This window comes from Eptatretus burgeri, chromosome 7 (genome assembly GCF_056783735.1).
Source record: "Eptatretus burgeri isolate ZD-2024b chromosome 7, Ebu_testis_v1, whole genome shotgun sequence".
Classification (NCBI taxonomy): Eukaryota; Metazoa; Chordata; class Myxini; order Myxiniformes; family Myxinidae; genus Eptatretus; species Eptatretus burgeri.
In genome coordinates, this window is record NC_140967.1 from 4,721,475 (window position 1) to 4,749,471 (window position 27,997).

Sequence of the window (27,997 nt, forward strand, 5' to 3'; positions counted from 1 at the left end):
TGTTGTGACAAGGTAGGCTTGGTACACAGTAAATAGCCCTATTTGGTAAAGGACCATTATTTTATCTACTGTAGGAGTCCATATAATATTATGGCAAGAACAACTCAACTAAGCAAAGAGAAATGACAGTCCATCATTAATTACTTTGAGACATGAAGGTCAGTCGATCTGGAAAATTTCAAGAACTTTGAAGGTTTCTTCAAGTGCAGTCACAAAAACCATCACAAGCTGTGAAGAAACTGGCTCTCATGAGGACCACCACAGGAAAGGATGACCCAGAGTTACCTCCACTGCAGAGGATAAGTTTATTAGAGTTACCAGCCTCAGAAATTGCCATTTAATTGCACTTCTGATTGCAGCTCAAGTAAATGCTTCAAAGAGTTCAAGTAACAGTCACATCTCAACATAAACTGTTCAGGGGAGACTGCGTGAATCAGGCCTTCATGGTCGAATTGCTGCAAAGAAACCACTACTGAAGGAGACCAATAATAAGCAGAGACTTGCTTTGGCCAAGAAACACGAGCAATGGGCATTAGACCAGTGGAAATCTGGCCTTTGGTCTGATGAGTCCAAATTTGAGATTTTTGGTTCCAACCGCCATGTCTTTGTGAGACGCAGAGAAGGTGAACAGATGATCTCTGCATGTGTGGTTCCCACCGTGAAGCATGGAGGATGAGGTGTGATGGTGTTGGGGTGGTTTGTTGGTGACATTGTCGACGATATATTTAGAATTCAAGGCACACTTAAAACCAGCATGGCTACCACAGCATTCTGCAGTGATACGCCATCCCATCTGGTTTGCGCTTAGTGGGACCATCATTTGTTTTTCAACAGAACAACGACCCAAAACACACCTCCAGGCTGTGTGAGGGCTATTTGACCAAGAAGGAGAGTGATGGAGTGCTGCATCGGATTACCTGGGCTCCACAATCACCTGACCGAAACCCAATTGAGATGGTTTGGGATGAGTTGGACCACAGAGTGAAGGAAAGGCAGCCAACAAGTGCTCAGCATATGTGGGAACTCTTTCAAGACTGTTGGAAAAGCATTCCAGGTAACTACCTCATGAAGCTGGTTGACAGAATGCTAATAGTGTGCAAAGCTGTCATCACAGCAGAGCGTGGCTACTTTGAAGAATTTAAAACATAAAATACATTTTGATTTTACACTTTTTTGATTACGACATAATTGACCTCCGCCATCGAAGATCTGAGGTTACTGTTTTCACCCCTTTCTGTTTGTTTGTAACTTACGAAATCTAAAGATTTCGTAAGTATATTGATCAGTTCCGTTTCTGTTTGTTTGTTTGTGTGTTTGTTACTTGCGAAATCTAAAGATTTCGTAAGTATATTGATGACTTCCGCTTCTGTTTGTTTGTTTGTTTGTAGGCATGATAACTCGAGAACAGAAGAAGCTACCAATGTCAAATTACATCACATGATTCAGGAGGGTGATGGCTAGTGCTGATTAGATTTTTGTCAAAATCGGTCAAAGGTCAAGGTCACAGTGAGGTCAAACATAATTCTGTAAATTCATGTGGAGAAATGGAGTATTTTTGCTTCGCTCGACGTTACGAGTTCGTTTTAACTTCGATTTTAATTTTGTCTTCGGTTTTTGCGATCGCTTAGGACGCTTAAAACTTGGTTGTCGAAATTGTGGTAAAAATCGGATGTTTTGGAGACGTTTTAAGATTGTACAAAAATATTTCACTTGACGTGTCACGGGTCGTCCCATGATGCAGTGCGCTCAAGCAGACGCGTCGTTGAGTGACGTTAAGGTTTTGCGTGGAGAAATGAAGATTTTTTTGCTTCGGTCGACGTTACGAGTTCGTTTTAACTTCGATTTTAATTTTGTCTTCGGTTTTTGCGATCGCTTAGGACGCTTAAAACTCGGTTGTCAAAATTCTGGTAAAAATCGGATGTTTTGGAGATGTTTTAAGATTGTATAAAAAATATTTCACACGACGCGTCACGGGTCGTCCCATGATGCAGTGCGCTCGAGCAGACGTGTCGTTGAGTCACGTAAAGGTTTTCGGTGTGCGCGCTGACGGTGTTTTCGATAAAGATGGTGTTTAAAAGTCATTTTTTATCCCAATAAAGGTTATCGTCGCATGCCTGACTCGCTAAGCCGTTGGATTATGTAAAGATTGTTGGTGGATGGCCGAATATTACGGTTTTGTGACTTTGATAAAATAATATAAAATTATTGCGTGGAGAAATGGAGATTTTTGCTTCGGTCAACGTTACAATTTTTGATGGTTTGGTACAGAATCATCGTAGAAACTTCTGGTTTGCGTCGCTACCTTCTCGAGAGACAGCTTTTATTAGACAAGGTCAGAGGTCAAGTTGACGATTTCGTAAGTACCAGTCTATGACTGCTTGTTTGTTTGTTTGTTTGTGAACAGTATTACGGAAAAACTCCTTGACGGATTTCGACGAAACTTGGTGGGGGGATTAGGTATGGTCCACGGATCATGCCATTAGATTTTGGACTTGGTCCAAAATCCAATATGGCCGCTATGGCGGCCATTTTAAAAAAATATTTGAATTTTTTTTTTTTGCATTTCTGCATGTTTTAAGTGATTTCCACCCCCCCCCCCCAAAATTTTTTTTTTCGAGAAAAGAAAAATTTTTGCAACTTTTTTTTCAACAAAATTTCGAATTTTTTTTGCATTTCTACATGTTATAAGTGATTTCCAACAAAAAACATGCCAAAATTATTATTGCGGCTGATTTTGGAACTTAAGGTGGATATACCCACGTAAAATCAATTTCTGTCTCTAAGAATCTAGTTATGACGAATGAATTGAGTATGTAAAAGTTAAAAGTAAAAGGAAAAGTTGCAAACTATAACTCTGTGAGCACTGTTGACGTCAAATTGAATGAATAGGATATCAGGTTCACTTGAGTGACCGAGCAGTATTGGCGGCGGAGGTTTTGCACTCTACCGAGTACTCCCCCTCTAGTTCCATATGTATTGTTTCATAGTTCTGATGTCTTCACAATTATTCTGCAATGTAGAAAATAGTAAAAAGAAAGACAAACCCTTGAATGAGTAGATGTCTAAACTTTTGACTGGTACTGCATATATGTATATATATATATATATATATATATATATATATATATATATATATATATATATATATATATATATATATATATATATATACAAAAAAAAATCTTTATTTTTTTCTCCAGGAGAATATGGTGATTAAATCGGTCTGGTGGCTGAGGGGGTGTGTAGCATTGGGATTTTCATGTTTGTGCTACTTGTGAATGTTTTGCAGCTGTGGAGGAACTTGGGTAGAGCTTGAGACAGCAAAGGGCTTAGCTACCCGGGAGGGTTGGGAGGGGGGAGTTGTGGCAAAGCGAGCTTTTCCCAGCAGTGTTTTTAGCCTTTAAAAAGTAACAAACAAATGCCCCAAAAAACACACAAACAAAATTTATTTTTTATGATTTCAACATTTTCAATGCAGAACATCTGCCATAACCCCTGCATAGTATTTTGTTTCCCATGTAGCACCTTGTGTAGCACCATGAACCCATGATCCGACCCTCGGTACCCCCCAGCACATTTGCAAACTCTGGTGTGGATTGTCCAAGCCTTTTTTTTTAATGATTTTCAGACGTACACACTCATGCATGCAGAGAATGTTATTGTTGAGATGGGGAGTAGGGTGAAGGGGATTTTGTGGGGGGCTGGTAAGCCTCAAACCTTGCCTAGATTCTGAAGTACCTCCACCCAAAATTTGGGGATTCTCGGTGCAAGGGTTTGGCCTTGAAAGAATAACATACAAACAAATGCACAAACAAACACACAAATTTACAAACAAACATACAAACACTTGTTTGATATATATATATATATATATATATATATATATATATATATATATATATATATATATATATATATATATATATATATATATATATATATACATATTTTATACTCGACAGTATATATTTCAACACCGGATTCCACTTTCGACAACACAGTGGATGAGATATGGGGGGAATGATGTAACTTCATGCTTGGTGTTGACTTAATGGTTAGGGTGGTGGGCTTGGGATCCTAGGATCCTGAGTTAAAATCCCACTTGGCTGTTGAATTAATGTTAGGTGGGGTTAACTCTGCCTGTCATCCCTTCGAGGTCGGCAAAATGAGTGCCAGCATGCTGGTGTCCTGTGTCGGAGTGGCGACCTGTCTGGGATTGTGCCCAATCCCCCAGGAGACTGCTTAGGCAGCACCAACACTGCACAGAGTATGCTCCCAATGGATGGATGGATGGATGGATGCATGGATGTAACTTTCTGGGTCCTGTACGTACCCTGGTGGCATCATCTTTATGACTCACTGTGTTCTCTACGTTCAGTCAGGCAATTTAAGTAGAAAGTTGCCCCTCCACCTGGTATTCCCATCCAAAGGGTTTGTCCCCATCACTATCCTCAAAATACAGAAGTAAGAAAGCGGTACGTACATCGACGTATTTTATTTGATTTTTGGAACGACTCCAGGGTGAAAATTGAACCTCCGACCTTCAGACTCAGTGCGGATGCTCCAACCACAATACCACTGAGTCTGGTGCATTTGTGAGGATTAATTTTTTTTTCCTAACTGTGAATTTAATTCTCGGTTATCTATTTTTATTTTACCCATAATTCTGCTGGTTATCGGACGTCTTCGGTGGGGTTGTTTGATAATTCAACTGTAAAGTCTGGTTGTTGTACTTTTCGCTGTTTGTTTTGTATTTTAAAACTTGAATAATGGATAAACACTATCTGAAGGAACATCACAGTGAGTCTCCAGTCATACTTTGTATTCGGTACTGATCATGAGTTTTTATAATCTGACACCGTTGAAGCACACTTGTTTTTATTCGCACCATTATTCTCACAAGCTCCCACTTCAAAGTTTCGTGCACATGACGTAGTTTCGTACCCTTGGCTCACTTAATTTTAGTAGCAGGTGCCAAGAAAAGAAAGAACTTTCTCTGACGAAGGTCGTGACTCCCCCAGGACGGTCACCTGCTCCACCAGGAGACACGGAGGGCATGATGGAAACGGCGAAAGTGCTCGCTGTCCACGAGATGGCGATGTTTGACCCTTGTGCCAAGCCCGGTAACAGTGCCGAGCGGTTTTACCTTGTTTGCTCTTTGTGGTGAAACGTTTATGCTGAACAGGCATTCTTTCCTCTCTCATTTGTTCCATTTCTATGGAATAGACATCGTATCGGATTTTCTTATTTGTTTTTTTTCGTCTTTCTAATAAGTGCATGACAGGAAACGTCATTGTGGGTGAGGCTGGTGGGGGGGGGGGTGGTGTGTAGGTTGGTCATGGTGTGGTGCTAGATGGAGGGTGAGTGTGTGGATGACGAGGTGAACAAACAAAGCTGATGTCCTTTGAGCCATTTCAGATGTAGTGTCTGTCATTTTGTTTGAATTCTCTCAAATGGACCAACGTGCCGGTATACATTGTGTGCAAAAGTACCTTTACTTCTTTATTGGCTCGAATTATGTTTCTTTTAATGCATCTTCATTTTATTGCTAGCCCTTTGATTTCCTCAGAGTTGACTGAAATATATATATATATATATATATATATATATATATATATATATATATATATATATATATATATTTTAAAATAATCTTCCCTGATCAATGAAAACTCTCTGAGCTGTGTCAAAATGTCCAGTCATTTATCATTTGAAAATGTAACTCTTCTTTGTATGCCACTTGGGGCTTGCCATGCCATGCCGAGCAGAGGGCACGCCCGAGCCGAAGCTCCAGGATGACTGGCTATCTGTTCTTCGGGAGGTGGAGTCCTCGGTTGAAACAAGAGGGCAACCGATGGCAGATTCCCGATGGCGAGAGGATGGCGCGCCTGCAGGTCCGTATCATTCTTGCGCCAAACATGGTGTCTAAAAGGTCATTTGTTTTGCAACAAGTCTTCTGCTTTTGATTTGAAATCCCTCGTCTTGATTTCCATTTGGAAACTGCCGGCGCTGGGCAGACTTAGGGCAGAGGTGTTTGAGAAAGAGAGGGATTATTGTGGAGGGGAGAGGTTTCCACACACCATGAATATATCCGTCTCAGTCGGTGCCACGTATTGAAATTTCAAGAGCTTGGTAGTGCATCAGGTGACATACCTTTGTGGTTCAAGGCGAACGCCTTCACGCCGTCAGCTAGCTCGACTCGCACGTAACCATCTCGCTTCCATCCCGTGGTTCTTAAATAAATGTTTGTGAGAGGTCAGGTAGCAATTTGGCATCTTTGTTATTTCCATGATGTGTGTGATACGCATGGTGTTCGTATCGGGTAATATCGGACAAAGGGTGGTCGAAGCCAAGAATCTAGAGGGCTTCCAGCGATTACCACGACACAACACGTGTTGGAGACATTGCGATGTTATTTTTTTTTCTTTCCATTGTAAACAGCTGGGATATTTATTTATTTTCTCAGGGAGAACAAGAATATTTATTGTGATTCTCATTAGATTTCGATTGGCGTTTGATGTCTGTAATGAGTCACATGGCCCATTGAGATGCACATGATAACTGTACAAGTACAGATGTAGTTTTTTTTTTTTTTTTTTTTTCAACGCAAGGTCTTTGTAAAAGCTTTAATTGGCCAGGGGATTAAACGCGGCGACAGTTAAAAGAATAGACTCTTGTCCTTTTATTTATTTATTTATTTTCCTTTTAAACCCAACGTGAAATATTTTTGTTTATTCACAACAGAACTGAACGGGTATCTTGGACGAATTAAGAGTTGTTGTGTTTGTGTTGAAAATGGAGGGTCGGAGCCGGGGGGGGGGGGGGGTGGTTCACCGATTTGATCTTGTCGATGTTTAAATGTATGTACCAATTATTACGGATGCAGGTTAGCCGGGTAAATTGAAATGAGGAAGGAGATAGAATGAGAATATCTGCGAGGAAACATGGAGCAGGGTGATTGGGAAACAAAATGGAGAAAAAGACAAGGGAGTTCTGATGAGAGGGAAGAAAGGCCAGTGTTTGTGGCTAGAATAGAGGAAGAGGGTAAATTTAGCCATTTTTGTCTATGTTCGAGTTTGTGAATGTCTACTTTATGTGGTTACATGCTGAAAATTATATATATATATATATATATATATATATATATATATATATATATATATATATATATATATGTTATCCACAGGATCTCCTCTGTTCTTGTGTTACAATGTGAAATTGCGAATATGCACAGAACTTGTTGTGCTTGACAGTTTGAGCTCAGCATTTCTTTCTAGGTCAAACATGGGCACCAGGACAATGTGTGACAATGGCTGGGCAGAAGGTCCGCTTGGCGATGGAGAAAGAGACAGCTGGACTGCACCGGGAAGCGTTTGGCCTTTACAAAGCCGCTGTCGATGTTCTCCTTCAGGGAATGCAAGGTAAGATCATGACAATACAGCGTACGTGTTGTCTTGCGAAAAAGCTCTTGGAGGCCTTTTTTGATACATCATTTTCTTTCATCTATCTCTGTCTATAATATAAAAACGAAAAGCACGGCCCATCCATCCGTGAATCAGTCAGTCAGTCAGTCAGTCAGTCATTCAGTCAGTGAAGCCATGAGTCAGTCTGAAGCCGTGTGACTATATGTCGATTAATTACGAACTGTTGAATGTCCATTGCAGACTGCATGCACGTCTATTAATTACGTTCTACTGGAATGTACCTTTCAATACTTTGGACTGCTGAGACCTCCTTCGACCGTTGAAGACCCTTAAGACCCCAAATACCCCTTTAGACCCAAAATGCCCCAAAGACCTCGAGGACCCAGATGATCCAAAAGTCCCCGAGGACTAAAAAGACCCTGAAGAACCAAAATACCCAGATGATCAAAAAGTCACTGAGGACCCCAAATATTCCAAAGACCCAGATGACCCTGTCGGAGGAACACGCACCTTGGGGTTTCCTTCCCTTTCGTGTACGTATGTTGTTCGTAGTGCCGAACCCAGCCCGTTCTCTGACTGCAATCCAAGGTTTGAGCTCCACGAGTATGAACGATCTACCGGTCAACTACCACTCCCTGTAGATGAACTACCGGTATCACTACCGGAGTATGAACGGTCAACTACCACTCGAATGGATCTTTGTCAGTTGGTGTCTGTGACTTCTGAGTGGTGTTGCAGTGATCACATCAACAGCGTAACGTTTTTGAAAGTTGTATTTCAAATAAACAGACACAAAGTCAAATGAGGAAGTTCACCATTACATACAATGCAATGTCCAATTCTGATTCCCACATTGAGTTGTTTCCACCCAGTGTCCTTGTCCTGCAGACTCAAATCACGCGTGTTCACGTCGTCTACCAGGGCTGTTGAACGATTGAGTCTTGTCTTGGTTTTCTCTCTCGTACGTTGGCCCGTCCAGGATGATTGAAGAGCTCAAAGGAATTCTTTCCTGATACACAATCATGACTTTTAATCATCCTGATTATAATTGGCCCCACACATTAACACCTCTCTGGACATTAGCACCTCGTTCACTCATCAGATTTAAACCGAGCACGGGGACGATCCAAACTCACGGCTCGTCACATGTCACCCGTCTCTCTACACCTCCCTCTCGCAGGTTTATATAGTATCACAGAACGATCTTGTGCTTTCCAGTGACGTTTATTCTCATCCTTCTGGAAGTTTCGTCTGAGAACGTTCCAGCATCTTCACGAATCTTACCAGGCAGTTTACAGTACAATACTGCCCTCTGCAGTCAAAATTAGCTCATTACATTAATCAGTTTTATTACAATTTACAGATGTGTGCCAAACGCAACTTATAACATGTAACCATCAATTTTAATCGTTCATTTACAGGCATTTACTAATGCTTACTCACAGACACCACATCTAACTTTTAACTGATAGATCCAAATGTTGCCGAGGACCTAAAAGACCCAGAAGAACCCAAAGACCAAAAAGACCTTTCGTTTATGGTGCCCATCGTTTTTGCCTATGGAATGTACCTTTCGGGTCTTTTGGGTCCTCGGGGTCGTTTGGTTGTCACCAAAGACCCAACCTTCACCGTTCCCAAAGACCCAGATGACCCAAAAGACCCCGAAGACTCAAAAGACCTTCGCCGTTTCTGAAGACCCAAAAGACGCAAAAGACCCAGATGACCCAAAAGGGCCCAGGTATCCCAAAAGACCCTGAAGACCACAAAAACCACAGAGGACTCAAAATACCCTTTAAGACCCCTAGTACTTTTAAGACCTTTTCAATACTTTAGACACCTTTATATCCCTTCACCGTTTGGACCTTTTATACCCTTTAGACTTTTATCGTCTTAGACCTTGGCTGTTGAATTGAAGACCATTCAGATCCCTTTCACCCTTCAGACAGATTAGACAGTTTGGACCCTTGACTATTGAGAGCTTTAGACCACTTAGATATTTTTTATATTACAAATCAATTACAAACAAATTTGGACAAAGGAAATGCTTGTATTATAATTGGTATAAATCATGACAACACAGCAAATCTGTAATGTAAACCTCTGCAATGATCCGCACTCGTTATTTATAAATGCATTATATGCTACAATGAATTTTTTTACAAAAAAAACTTTTGCCACACTTGCTTTGGATATCCAGGAAATAGTACAATAAACACAAACTCATGTACATTTAGAACTAGAACGGCACTCGAGAGAGTACGTACCTCTGCCAGGCCGAACAGTTGACGTGTTGTGTCCATCCCACTGATGGGCAGGATCTCCCTTCTGACCTTAACCAAAATCTAATCAGCTTAGTCTTTTCAACGACCAAACTCATCCATCAAGTTTTGTCATAACTCGCCCAGGCAAAAATGCTACACTTAGAACTATAGTGTAATGAGAGTAGTACTCTCATCTACTATAGTTGGTAACAGGTCCTACTACAGTAGTCTGCAGAGAATTCCTACAGGGAAGTAATGCTATTTTTGCCTGGGTGTGTCCACAACTGTTTGAAATATCGAAATGTTCCATTTTTGACCCCATCTCTCAGCGGTCAAGAATCACCTTTAAAGGATCATCCTAGTATCTGGATCTTCAACAAAATCTAATAAGTTCGTCCTTGTTACATGGCCAACCTGTCCACCAAGTTTCGTCTGAATCCGTCCGTTACTTATTGAGATATCATGCGCATAGGCAGACGGGGTGAATGCATATCCTCTGTCCACCTTCGGTGGTGGAGTAACAATTCCAAGTGCCGATTGGACTAATCTGCACTTTTCACCGCCTCGAATATGTTCATATATTCTAATCAGGTAGTTCAGGGGTTGTGTAATCACCTCTGAACTGTCTAGTCTGTGTTGGCTTATAGTGGGGTTGGTAAGAGATCATCCTGATGTTTCACAAGCTGGGCATTGCATCATATTCAGTATGTTGTTCTTCGAGGGGCACATTAAGCCAGTTGTCTTATCGACTAACTTTTCTGAGAACAGAACCTATTTGAAAAGAGTAGGTCATTGCATCCTCGGGTGGGTTTGATTCCCATTAAACTGCTCACTCTCACCACTCTAAGTTTTACAATCATGGCGAGTATGCCAAACGCTCCTCAACATTTGTCTTGGGTGTTCTCCGTCCTGCAGTTCCGAATCCGGATCCTGATACGAGATTTATTTAATTTTTAAAAGCGATTAGTCACCATTGAGAGATTGGGCCAAAAAACGATGTAATTTATTGGGCCTGATATGTTCTATTGAATCAGGCATTGCGAGGTGGAGGTATGCGCTCTACCGAGTGCCCTACTTGTTGGAAATGTTTGACGAAGGCCTACCCTGGCCACGGGAAAGGTCAGATGTAAGTCCATGGCCGTTCCTTCCGGAGCATGTCTGCCAGATGGTCCTCCAGGACTGTCGAGAACCTGAAACCGGCGATCCGGGATTGCACCCGCTGTATTAGCTGAATCACTTTGGGGAAAGTTATGGACGCGTGCTATGCTTCATCGGAACGGTGCACATATTGAGCATATCCTTCGACGAAACAAAACTTGAGACTCTCCTCTGTGTAACGGTGGCATCGGTTGTGTTTGTGTCTTTAATATCGCTTTATTGATAAACATGTAAAATTACGGCCTTCCATCTGTTGCAGCGTGTACGCAAAAGTTGTGAATCGTGTGGACATTGATTCTACATTCTTCAAATCATATGAAGTGGAAGGATGTTGCAGCACATTGAGTGAATTGGTGTACGATAAGGAATTTGAGCATTTCCTCTGATATTCACCGCACGTGGACAAATTATTGAAGCATTTTGACGCTCATGGAATTAATATTTTAGCCCCTTCCCCTCCTTTCTCATCCCGCTCCCCATGCCTCCCCGTCCCTCTCCACTGTTGCCTTGATGAGTTTGTATTTTTCGTTTGCACTTCTCCCGACAGGAGATCCGAGCCCAGAGCGCCGAGAGCTGGTCGAGCTGAAAACCGCACAGTACCTGCGGAGAGCCAAGGCTATTTTTGATGAGCACCTCAAAGGCTCTGCCCAAAAGGGTCCTGAAGAGGATCTGTAGGGAGGGGTGGCACAGGGCATCGTCAGCAAAATGCATTTGTTCGAAGGCCTCACACTGTGAAGGAGCAACACCTCACCCTCAGAACCTGCTCAAGTTACTGATGACTTTAAGGCACCTTTGCCTTTCATTGTAAGAGAATCAAATGTAAATGTTCAGTTTTTCATCTTTTTATTTCGTTAATGTTTTTTTTTTTCTTCTCTGTTAATATACCAGCCTTTTAATTTTCCAATTCTGTACTGTGTAATTAACTTTGTGCACAAATTATATTGAATGCTTTAATGTTGTGCGTACTCACTGTGTGGCAAATTGCCTTTCATCATCGATACGTTTTGACTACTTATTTTGATTGGTCTGGCAGGAAAGCCGAGAGGTACGCACCACTCGGCTTTGAGATGTCTAGCCTGGGTTTGAATTTCCACCCAACTGTCATCCCGGTATTTCACAGACGAGGTGATTCATCAGTGTGTGTGCCGTCCCTCGGATGGACGTTAAACTAGGCCTGCCGTCTGCGGGCGTTAGTGGTGCGTGTTAAAGACCCCATGGTGTACTTCACGAAGAGTCGGCGAGTTATCGTCGGCACCCTGAGCAAACTACAAATTCCTGCCAGGACTGCAGGTACCAAAGTGGTCTGGTCTTTGAGGATCCTTGACACCAGGTTTGGCTGGTTAATTGCTTTCTCTGGTTATGCTGGTTAATTGCTATCTCAGATCGGCGTACTTCCTGACCCGGCAGAGCTTCTGCTCGGGAATCAAATTGATCCGGTGATTCGCGTTTCATGCGAATGGCCTTTTCCGGGCACGAAGAGCAACCGCTGCTACTTATTGAGATTGGTGATTGTTTATTTCATGCATATACATATGGTACTCCAAATACATGATACCTCCATTCAGTTTTTGCACTTTTCTCACAAAAATACAAATCAAATCTCCCCCCCCCCCCATCGTGATGTATGTAAGAACATAATGATCCATTCTCCTTGTTCAAATAGTTTCACGGCATGCCCCTCATTCTGCTTTCCGCTGAACGACTCCAAAGCAAACTGAAGTGCAGGTCATCAGGCCCGTCGTGACCGTGTTGCGTCCACATCTCATGAACTGAGTTTTGTAGGTAGAACATTTTCAGCCGATGTGCAGGCCGAAATTCCTGATCTTGTAAAAGGTGATGAGATGGTCTTTGCCTCGAGATTAGTGTATATGAGACAACCCCGATTATTGTATTATTATATCCGATAACCTTCTCCAAGATGCAGCACCCCCTGATGGCACCGAGGCAGCATCCAGCGGCGTTTCACTCCGAACGAGGCAACTTCAAGGGAAGCACCTTTCCACCTGGTTACCTGCCATTGCTCTTGTTTCATTTGCTATTTCTTCCATACCATCTCCTTCCCTCACCGTGAGTGCTTCTCTCTCTCTCTCTCTCTCTCTCTCTCTCTCTCTCTCTCTCTCTCTCTCTCTCTCTCTCTCTCTCTCTCTCTCTCTCTCTCTCTCTCTCTCTCTCTCTCTCTCTCTCTCTCTCTCTCTCTCTCTCTCTCTCTCTCTCTCTCTCTCTCTCTCTCTCTCTCTCTCTCTCTCTCTCTCTCTCTCTCTCTCTCTCTCTCTCTCTCTCTCTCTCTCTCTCTCTCTCTCTCTCTCTCTCTCTCTCTCTCTCTCTCTCTCTCTCTCTCTCTCTCTCTCTCTCTCTCTCTCTCTCTCTCTCTCTCTCTCTCTCTCTCTCTCTCTCTCTCTCTCTCTCTCTCTCTCTCTCTCTCTCTCTCTCTCTCTCTCTCTCTCTCTCTCTCTCTCTCTCTCTCTCTCTCTCTCTCTCTCTCTCTCTCTCTCTCTCTCTCTCTCTCTCTCTCTCTCTCTCTCTCTCTCTCTCTCTCTCTCTCTCTCTCTCTCTCTCTCTCTCTCTCTCTCTCTCTCTCTCTCTCTCTCGTGTTCTCTCTCTCTCTCTCTCTCTCTCTCTCTCTCTCTCTCTCTCTCTCTCTCTCTCTCTCTCTCTCTCTCTCTCTCTCTCTCTCTCTCTCTCTCTCTCTCTCTCGTTTTTATCCTGTGAACGTTTACTTGGTTCCATTTCCATATTTTCTGTCTTTGTCTATTCCTTCCATATTGGTCCTGCCTCCCTTTAAGGAGGACACTTTAAAGCATTTCTTCCTCATGGATTATAATTATGGGTATCTACATGGAATTGATTACACTACTTGCTGATGTATATTTCTGAATATTGATCACTGTGAACAAAAAATATTCCTATGAAGTTCAGATAGAATTATTAAATAACAAAAAAAAAACAACAACAACCTTGGATAATTAATTGTCAGGCAGTCATAGACAAAGTGCAATGAAGGATCGATCTGCATTGGCAGACAGGTAGAACACAATATATGTAATCAGCAGGACATTGATTGAGGTATGCGAACCGTCATGGGAAGCCATAAGTTGACGTTTCTGGCGTTGGCCCTTCGTCAGAGCCAAAGGGTTAACGCTTGAAACACCAGGTTGTCCTTGGTTCCCACGGCAGTTAGCGTACCTCGATGAACGTCCTGTCGATTCCATCGGTCGTAGCCAAAAAGGCCGAGGCCCGACTGTTGATTTAAGCTTTTGTAACTCAATGGTGACTTGTTCGTGCTCTTCAGGGGCAGGCGATGCAGGCTTGCGCAGATCTCCGGTCTCGGTCTCCCTTTTCAAGGGTTTAACATTTACAACAAAGCCGTGGTTCGTTGTGATTGCTCCACAGGACCGTAGTTTATTTACAATGAGACCGTTTACTCCACCTTATCTACAAAAGCCAGAAGAGTTTTTCTCACGTAAAAACTGAAGAGGCGATACAAAGCTCGCTTTTCTCTCCGCAAGGCGGCCTTTTCTGCAGCTTGTTTGTCGAGACCTTAAAAATAAACAAATCATAATGTATTGCTTTCCTGATCATTACAAGGGCGGTCGCGGCGTGACGGGTATAATAATTTATCTGTTTACTTTGCGGTCGTTTTTGTTGATGATGCCAGCAGGCTTTGGATGCCCAGTTCGGATCACACCTTATTCATCCAGAGAAGGTATACCGCGGACAGGCTCTGCTTTGGTTTTGCCATTCTCGGCGAAGCTGTCCTTTATTGATAAGAACACCATCCTCGATGCAATGAAAGAACCAGAATGAAACACTTTTTGACCTTTAAATAAATCCCTTCTTTGCTAATGGTTCCAATTGAAAGAGGAAAAAATCCAGTTGGAATGCTGCTCGTTATGGTTTTGGCCATCGTGGTGTTGCCTTCGATGAGTGACCGTGGCTGGGTATATCACCGACACTTGGACTCGAGGACCCTTGGTGAACGTTAGATCCAAATTTACATATCGTGTAGCGGTTAAGCAGTCGTGAACCAATACTGATCCTCAACTCAAACCAGTCATGGCTAAATAAAAAGAACCAAAACTGTAATGGTCACGCATTCCGAAGGTAAAGTCCAATTGCTATTTTTTTCAAATATTCATTGCTCGGCATTTTTACCCGTCGCTTCGCTGATGGATTTAATCAAAGGACAACATGTTGTACTTCACAAACTTTCTGCTGTTTTTACTCTATCATTTTCCCGACGTCATCTTCCATCTGCTTGCAAGTCGGTGACCATCACCTCTTCATCAAATATCCTTGCTGATTATACGAGTCGTGAGAAAAACAAACAAACAAACACTTCCACTTTGCTGTGAATCTCAGTGTTCGATGCTTTGGTTTGAACCTCCACCTAAAATGAGTGAAATGAAACATTTTGAAAATTTTGAATTGTTCTCACTCAGATTTCAACATCACCGTAATGCATATCATCAAATTGTTGAAACTTTCTGTATGTAAGAAGAAGATGGTTTGTTATAGTGGATATCACTGGGTGACGACATACGATACACATTTACAAAGAGAGAATTGGGGTCTTACCTCCACCTTGAACCCCCTCCCCCATAAATGCTACATCAACAGAAACCATACTTGGGGTACCCTTCAGCAAAATGCAAAAATTGGTTGGATTCCGTTGAGTAGTTTTTGAAGCATATATAAACAAATAAACATTTTCACTTTTAAAGTATCGATTATTATTATTATTATCATTATTCTGATTATTATTATCTGGGCACGTAATTTTCCCATATATATATTTATTTCTTGTTCATTTATAATTGTATTACTATGCACCCTGTGGTGAATAATAGCAGACATGCAATTGTACCCCCCCCTACTTGGGGGGGAAGACCCTCTCATTGTCAGGCCCTCGTTGCTCCTATGGTTGGCAGTGAGTGTCCTGGAAGCAGTGGGGGGAAGAGAGTGGCATCTCCATATGTGGGAGAATTGCATGCTCAGTTGATGGCAGAGCACTAATACGCTTCACCAGAGGACCTGGGTTCAATTCCTTGCCTGGCCATGTAATTTTCCCACATGTACATATATTATTGTTATAATTATTCCAACTAATCCTGTCGTTCGTTGTGTGAAAACCGTTAAAGCCACATTCACAAGTTTTGATATGTGGATGAGATGAATGGTCTGAAGGCGATCGTAACGGCCTTGATTTTTGACCTTGACCTTTGATTATTACCATCTGACCTCTTGACTTTTCGAATTGTGACAGCTTTATCCCAAAGTTTTGGGATCGGCACCAAAACCGCTTCGTCCGTCATACTGATACTCGGTTTATATGCACCGTCGGTCATCTGAAGTGAGGACGTACTTTCAGGTATTGAGCAGTTTGCACTGGAAAGCCCTCGTCGTCATCTTCGAAACAACAGTCCCTCTTTTGAACTTGAGTATTTTGCTTGATCTGGGTAAATTCCTTCCTGTTTTTAACCAACTGATTTCCCAGTTCTTGATATGATTGTTGGTTTATTTTATTATTCTGGAGAGTTAAATCTTGCATGGAATGGGACCATTGCTTCCTATGTCGATTTCAGGGGATGAAGTGTCTTGGAATCATCGTCTGGAGTTGATGTTGACTCCTGATTACAGGCATTTGCTTGCAGTGAGATGGTGGGGATGGGAAAAGGGGGGGGGGGTTATACAGGATGCATTTGAGGATGTATTAAATGCATTTTAGGGGGACTCGTTTGAGGATGTATTAAATGCTCATGATGGGCCGCCATTATGTGTTCCACCTACTGGAAAATTGCACAACGGATATTGACTTTTTTATTATTCTATCGATCTCGGGCTCAAAGTGGAGCTTGTACATAAATCGCATGCAGCTCAGACGCTTGAATGTACCTTCACGTTAATTACAAGGACGTTGGTGGATGACAAACAAACAAACGCACGGCGCGTGCGATTTGAACCGCGGTACCTCGTGCTCGCACCATGAGCTAAGGGGTTCAGATGGAAACGCTAAAGTCATTCATTAACTATTTCAAACGAGCACAAAACAAGTTTTGAGCGAACATGGATGGTGCAATGCAGCGACGCCAATGACGACCCACTTGCATGGGTTGGAGTTTGTTTTGAATCATGTTTGGGTGGGAGTTGGGATCCCTTTGTGGGAGGAATGGTCAGCGTTGTAAGCCAAGCCAGATGGAAGGTTGGCCGTGCTACCAGAATACACAGTTAGACTTTTGTGTAAGATGTGTGGATGAATCATTTCATTGGAAGAACACATGGCTCGAGGACCTTCCTAAAAACACAAAAATCGGCTTCATGTTTTTCAATTGGTCCCATGTTTCATGGAAGCCATGCCCGATTCGTCCGCAATGAGCACGTTACAAACGAAACCGCTTTCATCCAAGCGGTTATGGACCATATCTGATATGTTATAGACGCACTGTGGTTAAAGTTCGCCCACATTGTAAAATCAAATTGCTCTTTGAAATAGGCTGCCATGTCGGTTGTGTATCATGTGATTAATGGCGGACTGCCTCTCGGCTTCTTTCTCTTCTTCCCACACTTGCAGTAAATTTCATGTTGGAAAATGACTCTTGGTTTTGCTCCGCTCTTCGATAATGACCGGCGATGGAGTAACCTTTGCCTTAATTACTCGAGGAAGAATGGAAGGATGTTACTTCATAGTGTTTGGACACGTAATGGACAACAGCCTGTAATGGACACGGTTTCCTCGTCTTGTTCTTGGGTCCAAGATTCGGACTCGGTTGACCTTGCAAGACGCACTCTCGGTCAACTTCGACTCTCAACCATGTTCCCACCCGATGTCTGTTCCGAATCTGTCGAGACCTCACTGTCAGCATTCCAGCTGGCATCGTCATTCCTCAAACGCACTGCCCGTTGCGTGGCGGTCCAGTCCTTTCGCTACATTTTGGGTCTTATGAACGACGTTACACTCCCAACCCATGCATGTCCTCACGGTTCCCACTCTCTGCTTGACTGGTTCGTGTTCAACTTCTTCTCGAACATTTTCTGCCCTTCCTCAACTCTCCTTTGTTCCAAAACCCACGTCCTCTTGAAAGTGTCTTTCTCTGTGGAACTGCCAAGGTTCTGCCATGTCCAGCAATTTAATCAGGCTGATTGGGTCTTGCCTTCACTCTGCTGTCTCTTGAACGGATTCATCCGCTATTTATTCCTCTCTGTGCATCGTGCCTGGGACTTGTTTCTCAATGATCTCCGACGTGTCCTTCACTAGTTCATTACAGTCATGCCCACAATGATCATACCCAGCATCTTGTGTCTGGTCCGGTGATTCGTGGGATGAAGCGATTGTCAGAAAGTGGCTTGTCTTTCTCCCCTTTGAAAACAAACCCCACAAATCGAACACGTTCTCCCCATAAAGCTTACAAAATGGCATGTTTCTGCGTTCAGGTGCAGCAGAGCACAGCGATCAGGCTTACCTGTGGCATGATCTTCCAAACATCTCCCTTTTTTATTTTCATTTTTAGATACAATGTCGAGGCTCGTATAAGAGCGAACACAAAGAAGGTAAAACAAAGGGGGTAGGAGACGAGAGAGGAGGGAGAGGGAAGGACAAAACAGTGGGGAACAGAGACATGAGAAGATATGTGGAAGGGATGGGGTGGGGTACACGGGTAAACAAGATGGACACCACAGGGACATTCAGGTCCTTGCACGACAGGGACTTTCAGGATGGAAAGCAGGGAATTTGAAGGTTTGTTTGGGGTGGATTAACGGGGGTAGAAAAGATCATCGTTTTGAAAGGGGGAAGATAAGAGATATGGTGGTGAACAGCTGTTTTGAAGACCTGGAGGAAAGTGAGGGATTGAAGAGAGTGTGGGAATTTGTTCCAGAGGTGGGGAAAAGAGGAATGAAAGAGTGAAGGTGAGCAGTGATTCGTGATTATGGTAGTTTCACCAGAAGGGAGTTGCTGGTGGACCTTGAGCGCCCTGCGGAAATATGGGTTGGAAGGCAGAATGACCACTGACCTGCCTGCGGTGAGAGAGTGAGAGACACAAAGATTCACCTTCGTCGCGGGAGATGCCAATGATCCTAAATGTTTTGGTTTCCACAACGTGAAGCCAAGAAAGGTGTGAGCACCAGCTCAGAGGGGAGGGCAGTGCTCCATCAGGTTGTGGATGAAAGCTTTGTACGTGATCAGGAGCTCACGTGTGCCAAGGAAGGACTTTGCACGAGGGAGGATGCCCAGTCGGCGACTGGCTTTGGAGGCCAGGTTGGAAATGTGGTTTTCCCAGGAAAGATCATGGCAGATAGTGAGACCCAGAAGCTTGAATGAGAGGACTTATTGAAGAGGATTGTTGAGAAAGTACATTGGGAGGGGGGTGGTGGTTTGCAGATGGTCCTTTTGGAGAGACATCGTGAGAGTGTGAGATTTTCAGGATTGAAAGACATGTTCCAAGTGTTGGATCAGTTTGTGATTTTATCCAGATCTGCAGAGAGTGAAGAAGCTGCTGCTTGCCGATCTGAAGGATGAGAGATGGTTCAGCAGAGGGTGGAGTCATCAGCAAAGAGATAAAGAGGAGTTTCCAGAGAGTCAGCGAGATCATTGATGAAAACCAGAAGAAGCATTTTAGCATTTTTTTTCTCATGCCCTACCTCTTGAGTTTGGTGCTACTCAAGGTAGCATTCTGGGACCAATCTTGTCCTTGGTGTACATCAATGCGATCAGTCCTCATCACTGGAGAATGCCAAAGAAAAATGCTCAGCTTGCATGATGTCGCAAGGCTGACCTTTAAAGGTCAAAAACGATTTTCGTGACATTTTGGCAAAACAATTTTAATTCTTCACCCTTATATTACACAGCCAGGCATGGAAGGCCGTTTCTTTTTTTTTTTTGCCATACTTTCATGTAAATTAAATGGAAAATGTGTGAGAATGGTGTTCAGTTTTTACCAAATGCAGGACAACATCGGCTCCAAATGGCGAGCTTCAGGACGACCCGTGTCATGTTTGACACTTTGTGGGATTTTGAGGATAAGAGGCAAGAATTGAGACCCGATGCCATCTTTTCATGATCCAACAAGTCATCGGTTACGGTAACAATCGATGTCCATTTTTCACCGGCTGGTCCAGATGTTGCCTTGCGGTCGAGCGTTGTTGAGTCCGCGTGGCAGAGAGTCTGATTAGACATCTTCATGGGAATTATTTTTATATTCCTGGTGGAGGTGAAAGACCTTGAGTCATGAGTTCCAAATGGCATATTTGTAGTAAATTTGTTTTTATGTTCATCTGTTAAAGCGATGTGCAAGCCTTGATCTCACGTCCGATATTTTGGACATTCGGAGTGGCGTCGTTCCGATGAAGCCATCCTTTAAGTTGATTGATTTTTGATAATTTTAAAAGTTTTTTTTTTCTGTTTTTTTTTCTCTCCCTCTCATACTCTACCCACACAGGTGGAGGTTTATTATTGTTTTACATTCAGCCTGTGGCTGCTGGTTGCATCATTGCTGGGAGTATGGCTGTGCTGCTGATGCAGTATTCCGTTTCCAGTAAGCTGGTACTCATTTTCCTGACCTCAGAAGGATGACAGGCTGAGTCAACCCACTTAGTGCTATTTCGCGGCACACCAGAGGCTTGAACTTGAGCCCCTAAGATCTTGGGCCAACCACCTTCACCGTTAAACCAACACCAGGCTACAGGGGCAGGTGGAGGTGAAAATGTCACTTTGAGGGTATTTGTCTCGCTCGTGAACGCCGGGCCTGTAGCTCGTACCATTGGCAGGCATTGAGTCTTTCCTGCTCCATGTATTGTGCTTTGATGTAAGGGGAAGAAAACCAGTCGCTTTATGGCCTGCTGTGTATCCTCGTGGAGCCTGGAGCGGTTGTAGTCCAGATCACCTTGACGACAGGTGATGAAATGATCGAATACCTTGGAGAATTGTTGGCGTTTATCCTCGAATACAAAATGGATATTTCAAACGGTCTCGAGTATTTGGTGCTGAAAACGCGTTGTAATGAAAATTGGTTCGCAATTATTTATTTATTATTTTGTTTATTTGCACAAGTGACAGACGAAAGTGAGACTTACTAAGCCGGAGGCCATGCACGGATGGCTACCAAACTACCAATCTCAGCTCTCCGGTCATCCCTCGGTCTACAGCACCAGTCTTCCATGGGGGTCTCCATTCAGAGTACAGGCTGCTCCACAAATTTCTCACCCACTCAGTGTCTGGGATATTTATAATTTGAATTTTTGTTTTTTTTTTCTCTCGTTCGCAGAACCTGGCTCAGGTAGCATAATCTGCTGGGGTCACATCTGTGCTGGACACCGTGGGGTCTTTAACGTCGATCAACTAATCCAGGCCAGACGGCTTCGAGGCGAGTGTGTATACCTCTATGTCCTGCCAGCCTAACCGGACTTGTGAACACCGCACTACCTGGGTGCGAGTAATATTGTTTACCTTCCAATACCTGTGCAGGTGAATGGACGAATCAAACTGATAAGTCGTGACTGGCTGAAAATTCAATTAACCAGATGCTTCCTTCGAGAGTGGCCTCGTGTGTCATGCAACGCTGCCTCTGTGACAAAGATCCTTTGTCCACCTCACAGGTCCAAATGTTATCTCATGATTGTGACGTCATCACCACTTGATTCACCTACCTATTTCGGAGGCCCAGTTAAGGGCTCCATATACTGACTTGATGGAAATGTCTTTAGCAACGGAAATAAATAATGAATCAAATGCACAAAGTGTGTGATGTGTGATGGAAATTGTCCTGTTTTGGATAATTTAATCCAATTTGGCCTCTCGGGAAGAAATAGATTAATTCCCCCCATTGTATTGAATAATGGAGGACAGCAAGTTGTTCATTTCCTCAAGAGTTGTTAATTGAAACGAGAAATTGTACAAAACGCTATTCCTCGTCCATCACCAGCCACACACATCAGCATGAGATTCTGCACTTTAAAATTTTATATTTCAAATTGATGTAAATGTGAGTAACGACCATTGCAAAGTGATTAATCCCGGGGTATCTTTGTGAGCCCACTGGTAAGTTGGGGAGTGGGAGTGAAATTTTCGTTTCTTTGAAATTAGTTCTTCCCGGGCCCAATGTCGTGCAAATATGTCCTGTTGGGTGGTGGTGATCGCGCGTGTTGCGCGTATTGTGTGCCAAAGCACTTGGGAGTCCAATTGCTCTGCAGGCAGCTTTTACCTCCATGGATGTGTTACTCTCCCTCTCTTGTTCCAAAAGATAAAATGTGTGCATTCGGGAGTGGGTAGAGGAAGACCGATGGCTGGACGTGCAGGTTTGACCTGATGTTGTCTCAAGTCGATTGTCAATTCATAATGTTATTTAACCATCCATGTTGTGAATTACTTATGTATTCTTACTCACCATTTGTCCTGTGCCCTATGCCTGGTGTGTGTTGCCCTGTGCCTCATGTGTATTGCCCCTTGCCTCGTGTGCCCTGTGCCTGGTGTGTGTTGCTGTGTGCCCTATGCCTGGTGTGTGTTGCCCTGTGCCTTGTGTGCCTTGTGTGCCCTGTGCCTCGTGTTTGTTGGTAATGATAATGTCAAGATCTCTGACCTTGATGTCATGGATGATGCAGTCATCTTTATAGAGACTGGATATCCTTTTGGGGGGCCCTCGAAGTGCTGAATGAGGAGTCGGAGCCGCTGGGATTACGGGTTTGCTGGGTCAAAACGAAGATCCAGGCTTTCAATGACATCTTGGATGCTGCGATCTTGTCTGTACCTGTTTGTGGTGAGGATGTTGAGGTCATGGAGAGATTCACTTACCTTGGCAGTGATATTCATGTCTTGCTGGCTGTGAGCCAGAAGTCAATAGATGTCTGGGTCAGGCCTGGGGAGTCATGGATTCACTGGATCATGGGTTGTGGCACTTGCCGGTACCTGTACAGGAGGACGAAAAGAGGACGAGTCTTTAGGTTCTTGGTGCTTCTAGTCTTGCTCTATGGATGTGAGACTTGGGCTCTGACCAGGGATCTGAGATCACCTTACCGGATCAGATGCAGCCGAGCGACACTGCCAAGGAACGTATCGGCTAAAAGGAACGGATCATTGGGAATAAAGTCCCTGCTAGGTTTGGATATGGACCATGCTGGATCAATGAAAGAAAAGACAAAAATGAGCTGGGAACATTTCTACAAAAGGATTTATTACAGGCAGGCGAGGAAAAATATGTGGCGCAGTGAAGGTAGTTTATTGTTGTGTGTAAGTAGAGATAGAAGAAGTGTGGTGCAACAAAAAAACAAGCAACTTACAAAAGCAGGCACAGAGCACAGACTTATACCGATATATGTTCTGCAATCTTAACTTAAGCGAGGACAGGTGCCATGATGCACACACACGCACGCACGCACACACACACAACCTGATGATGAGTTAATGAGAAGAAAAAGAGGAGATTAGGCTAACGGTCTCGTTATACCTTGCACGATTGACCGACCACGTCACCCAGTACATTTCGGGGGGATGCTCTGTTGAGCGATCCCTCCTTGATAGTTGGTGCGTTGTCTGCTTGGCTATGGTGTGGCAAAGCATCTGCTCCGATCCAGAGAATGGGCGCGACCGTCAGGCGTGAGGGAGGGACTTTGGGTGGAGCCAGCGGTGAGTGGGTAGAGCCAGTGATAAAGGGCAGGCAGAGGTGGAGTCAGGTGGGTGGGTGGAGCCAGCGACGAGGGGCAGGCGGAGACAGAGTCAGCCGGGTGGGTGGAGGCAGCGACGAGTGTGTGAAGAAGAAGACGGCGTGCAGTAGGCGCATTCAGAGACCGATCCAAAACCAGGCAAGGAAGCTGAGGATGACCACCACGATGACGACTGATGACTCTGAAGACTCTGATTACTCTCACGACTCTGGCGACTCTGATGACGATGACGACTCTCCTTTATAGACCCTGCGGTGGAGGGCGGGGCACCCCCCCCCCCAAAGCGATGCGTCGTCACCCGAATCAGGCGCTTCAATTTGGCCCATTCACCACACGACCTGACCGTCATGATTGGAAGCGGCCTTACTTTACATCTGGCAAGACATTTCCGAGCTGTAGAATCATCTCGCTCCGAGCCCTGCGATATGAATCGCCTTGCACCGAACTCCCAGGCCGTGCTGCGGCGACTGGCCGAGGGCCGCGCCAGTCCCGCATGCCCGCTCGGGCACCCCTGCATGCTGCGATTGGCGCTGATCAATGTGCTTGCTTTGTCCATACACCATGCGGCTCAGGCGATCTGGGCCGCACAGCATGCCTCCACTTGGTGGCAGCTGCATCGGGGCGGAAGTGCGAGAGGATGTCTGCCGTCCGCGGGAGACATTGGTGGCCGCGGTGGCGAGCAAGAATCGATGGTAAGATGCCATCGTGTACCAGCGCGAAGACCCGAACAAGCATGTGCGCCATGTGCGTCCCGTACAATGTGAGGATAAAATGCCATTGTAATCAGCGTGCAGACCCGAATGAAGATGTGTGCTATTCGTGCCCCATTCTGTACGATGATAAATTATCACGAGGCTGTGCGCGGGTCCGCCATTGAGCATGTGGTTATCTATCTCCATGGCGATCTTCACAGGAGGTGGTGTGCACGGTGCCGGCCCTGATCTGTGTCATGGATTGAAGGAAAGGATTGGATATAATTATTAGATGCAGAAATAGGTTGAAAAGAACACGCCGCGTGCATCCTGTGCGGCGTTGGGCATTTATTGTTTACTTCTACTGTCGGCCTCTGCGAAGACGCATTCTTACAGTGTAGGGTGTGGCTGCAGTTTTTACAGGTGGCCGTCTGAGTGCAGTGCCTACTTTGATTTATTTCAGGAATAAGAGGAAAAGAGTTCGAATGAAGATAGAGATATAATCAGACCGAACTCTGAGATCCACACACTGCACTTCCTCCCATTTGACCCATTAGACATGAGGGAAAGATCTAACTTTACGTATATTAATGAAATAACTGTCTGGGAACCACTGTATTGTTGATGCTATTGCCTTGGAGACATGTGGTTTCCAGAACCGCAACAGTATTATCGAGGGATGTGAACGGACTCTGGGGACCGGTTTGAGGCTGTTTGCGACTTGCTCAAGCTGGGAAGAGTTCTTGTGCATATGGAGAGATGAAAGAAGTTGGGGAAAAATGCACTTAACAAGACAGGAAAATGGGTCTGAAGTGATACACTAGGGATGTGAACGTCTATCTATTACAGGCATAGCGTATATCTATTCACACGGTGTACGATACGCTGAACTAAACATAAACTTAAGAATTAACTGCTGTTGCACGAAAGATTCTTTAACCCCTAGGAAACATTTCCGAAACAATGTCCAGTAAGTTCTCCTCCAACTTCACTTCCAATAATGTCGTTTCGCAATAACGTCACAAACCAATAGGGGAACATTTAAGCCTGGTGTTGCCGTCACGGTTCGGGTGGTTGTCTTAACATCTCAGGTTCTTGAGTTCAAGCCCCTGTTTAGCTGTTGAATTAACACCGGGTGGGTTGACTCAGCCTGTCATCTCTCTGAGGTCGGCAAAATGAGTACCAGCTTACTCGTAATGGGGCATTGCATCAGCAAAAAAACTGTGCCCCCAGATAATGTTGCAGCCAAACACCCACAGGCTGCATTTGAAAAAATAAAAGGTGGAACACTTTTTTTTTAATGCTGTTTGCAACTCGCAAACAGCCGCGAGTCGAGTCGCAAATAGCCTTTTTTAATTGGTTGTGTTTGCGTCTAACGTTGTCGGTTCCTGTCAGTGCACTTTTGAAGCCTGGTGTTGGCTTTGAAGTTAGGGTGGCGGCTTGGGATCCTCAGGTCCTGAGTTCAAGCCCCGTTGGCCGCTGAATTCATACACCAGGAGGTTGACTCAGCCTGTCATCCTTCCGAGTTCGGCAAAATGAGCACCATTGTACTGGTAAGGGGGACACTGCATCAGCGGCATAGCTGCGTCCCAACCAATGATGCAACCACAGGCTGTACTCGAAAGAGAGAGAGAGAGAGTGTGCTTTTATTTTTAAATGAATTTCCACAAAACATCACAACGTAGAGGCATTGGGGGAGTTGGATTCTGCTCCATCATCCTGTTCTTCACATTAGGCTTCTCCCCCCCACCATTTTCCCTCACAGTCCACCTCCACAAGCTCCATTCATGACCATTGTCGGTGAGTGCGGTATAGTACTGCACTGCACATGACTTCACATGTTACTTTTTTGTTATGTACAGTTCCGATACAAAACTGTTCAAGCTCAGTGAAGTTGCGTGGGGAGCGTTGTGGACAGCAATCTTCAAGTCATGCCACAGATTTTCGATTGGATTTAAGTCAGAACTCTGACTGGGCCACTCCAGGACATTACAAGTATCTTTTTCTTCCTTAGCCACTCGAGGGTAGCTTAGGCTGTGTGCTTCGGGTTGTTGTCATGCTGAAAGGTGAACTTCCGTCTCAATTTCAGCTTTCTCGCAGAGGGCAGCAGTTTTCCTCTCGGATTTTTCTGTATTTTTCTCCATTCTCCATTCTATCCTGACAAGTGCCCCATTCCCTGCTGATAAAAAACATCCCCACAACATGATGTTGCCCCCAACATACTTCACAGTGGGGATGGTGTTCTTTGGGTGATGTGCTGTGTTAGGTTTGTGGCCAAAATAGCGTTTTGCATTTCAGCCAAACAGTTTCATCTTGGTTTCGTCAGACCACGAAACTTTTTGCCACACGGTTTCAGCATCTCCGAAGTGATTTTTTGCACATCTCAAACAGGACTCAAGGTGGACTTCCTTCTTGCCACACTACCATACATGCCAGACTTGTGGAGAGCTTGGGATATTTTTGTCACATGCACACAGTGACCAGTCTTTGCCATAAAGTCATGTAAGTCTTTCAAAGTTGCCATCAGCCCTTTTGGTGGCCTCTCTGATCAGTCTCCTTCTTGCTCGGTCATCCAGTTTGGAGGAACGGTCTGATCTAGGCAGGGTCTTGGTGGTACCATACGCCTTCCACTTCTTAATGATTGTCTTGACTGTGTTTCAAAAGATAATCAAGGCCTTTGTTTTGTAGTTTTAGTTTTGTATTTCAAAATAATTTTCTGAAATTTGTATAATTTGTTCTTCACTTGGAAGCTGTGTGTTAAGCAGTGTAAATAAATGTGGAAAAAGTCTGATTTAATGCAATTTAATTCCAGGCTATAAGGTAAACATGAATATTTTGAAAGGGGGTGTACGGTTTCTGCAGGCATGATAATACATTTATTTATCTATTTTGTTTGTTCGGTATTTTATTTTATGACGAGTACCTGGCATTGCCTTCCCTACTTCCACCCCAACCACTGCCTCTCACCCCTTCCCCTCCTTCCTACCACCCAACTCCCTCTCTCTGGACTCCCACCCCACCTCTTTCCCTCTCTTCAATTATATAGGTATCCAAGTTGATGTCCAAAAAAAATTGTGCTTTTTATGAAGCATTGTGTACATGGATCTACCCTCGAGGGATGGCGACAGATGGGGACTCGTGTGTTATTTTTATGTCATAAATTGTGAGAAAATGACTAAAACCTCTCGTGAGGTGCACCGTGGTAAAAAAAAAAGTGATCCTCTAAAGTTTTGGTGCAATTAACCCTGGGAGCTCAGATGACCAGGGAAAATTGCATCGTATAATGCAGAGTATGGAAAATCGCATCGCTCCAAGCTCCTAATTTGAAAATGATAGCACCTACAAAAGCGATGTATACAGCGATTCTTGGTTATGAAGATCAAGCATTCAATGATACGAGTGATGAAAGTGAAAAAAAGAAATTTTGAATGCTTTATCATACAGAAACAGTTGTGGCCTCTTCCAAGTTAAGGCATTTCTGAGCAGGCCAAAATAAAATGGCGGTTTTAGACCTCTGCGAGGTGATGGCGTGTTGATGAAGATGGTGCCCCGCCATCTTGGCCAGCTTTTTTTTTGGTTTTTGATGATGAACATCCCGTCAATTATTTTCAAAAGCGTTGTTTAAATTTACCCAAATACCCAGTTTTTATTTCATGCACTCCCTTGGAGTTCCCTTAGTATGCATGCAAAGTTTTGGGCCACTAGGTTTCATGGTTTTGAAGTTATGGAAGAGATGCACTGACACAAACACTGACCTTTATTATTGTAGATCAGAATGTTGATGAATGTGATTGTACAAAAGATGCTTTTATGA

General features: G+C 44.0%; 1 protein-coding gene across 2 annotated transcripts in view; it reads left to right on the forward strand.

The window, feature by feature from the left end:
• The window catches only part of LOC147022589 (sorting nexin-15-like), a 59,770-nt gene extending 47,363 nt beyond the window's left edge, over positions 1-12,407 (forward strand). For both annotated transcript variants that reach the window (XM_085887307.1, XM_085887306.1), the window contains exons 7-10: positions 5,022-5,123; positions 5,769-5,894; positions 7,278-7,421; positions 11,391-12,407. In XM_085887307.1, coding sequence (XP_085743433.1) covers positions 5,022-5,123; positions 5,769-5,894; positions 7,278-7,421; positions 11,391-11,518 — 500 coding nt within the window. In that variant the 3' untranslated portion in view covers positions 11,519-12,407. The remainder of the gene's footprint in view (positions 1-5,021; positions 5,124-5,768; positions 5,895-7,277; positions 7,422-11,390) is intronic.
• The last annotated feature ends 15,590 nt before the right edge of the window (positions 12,408-27,997 follow it).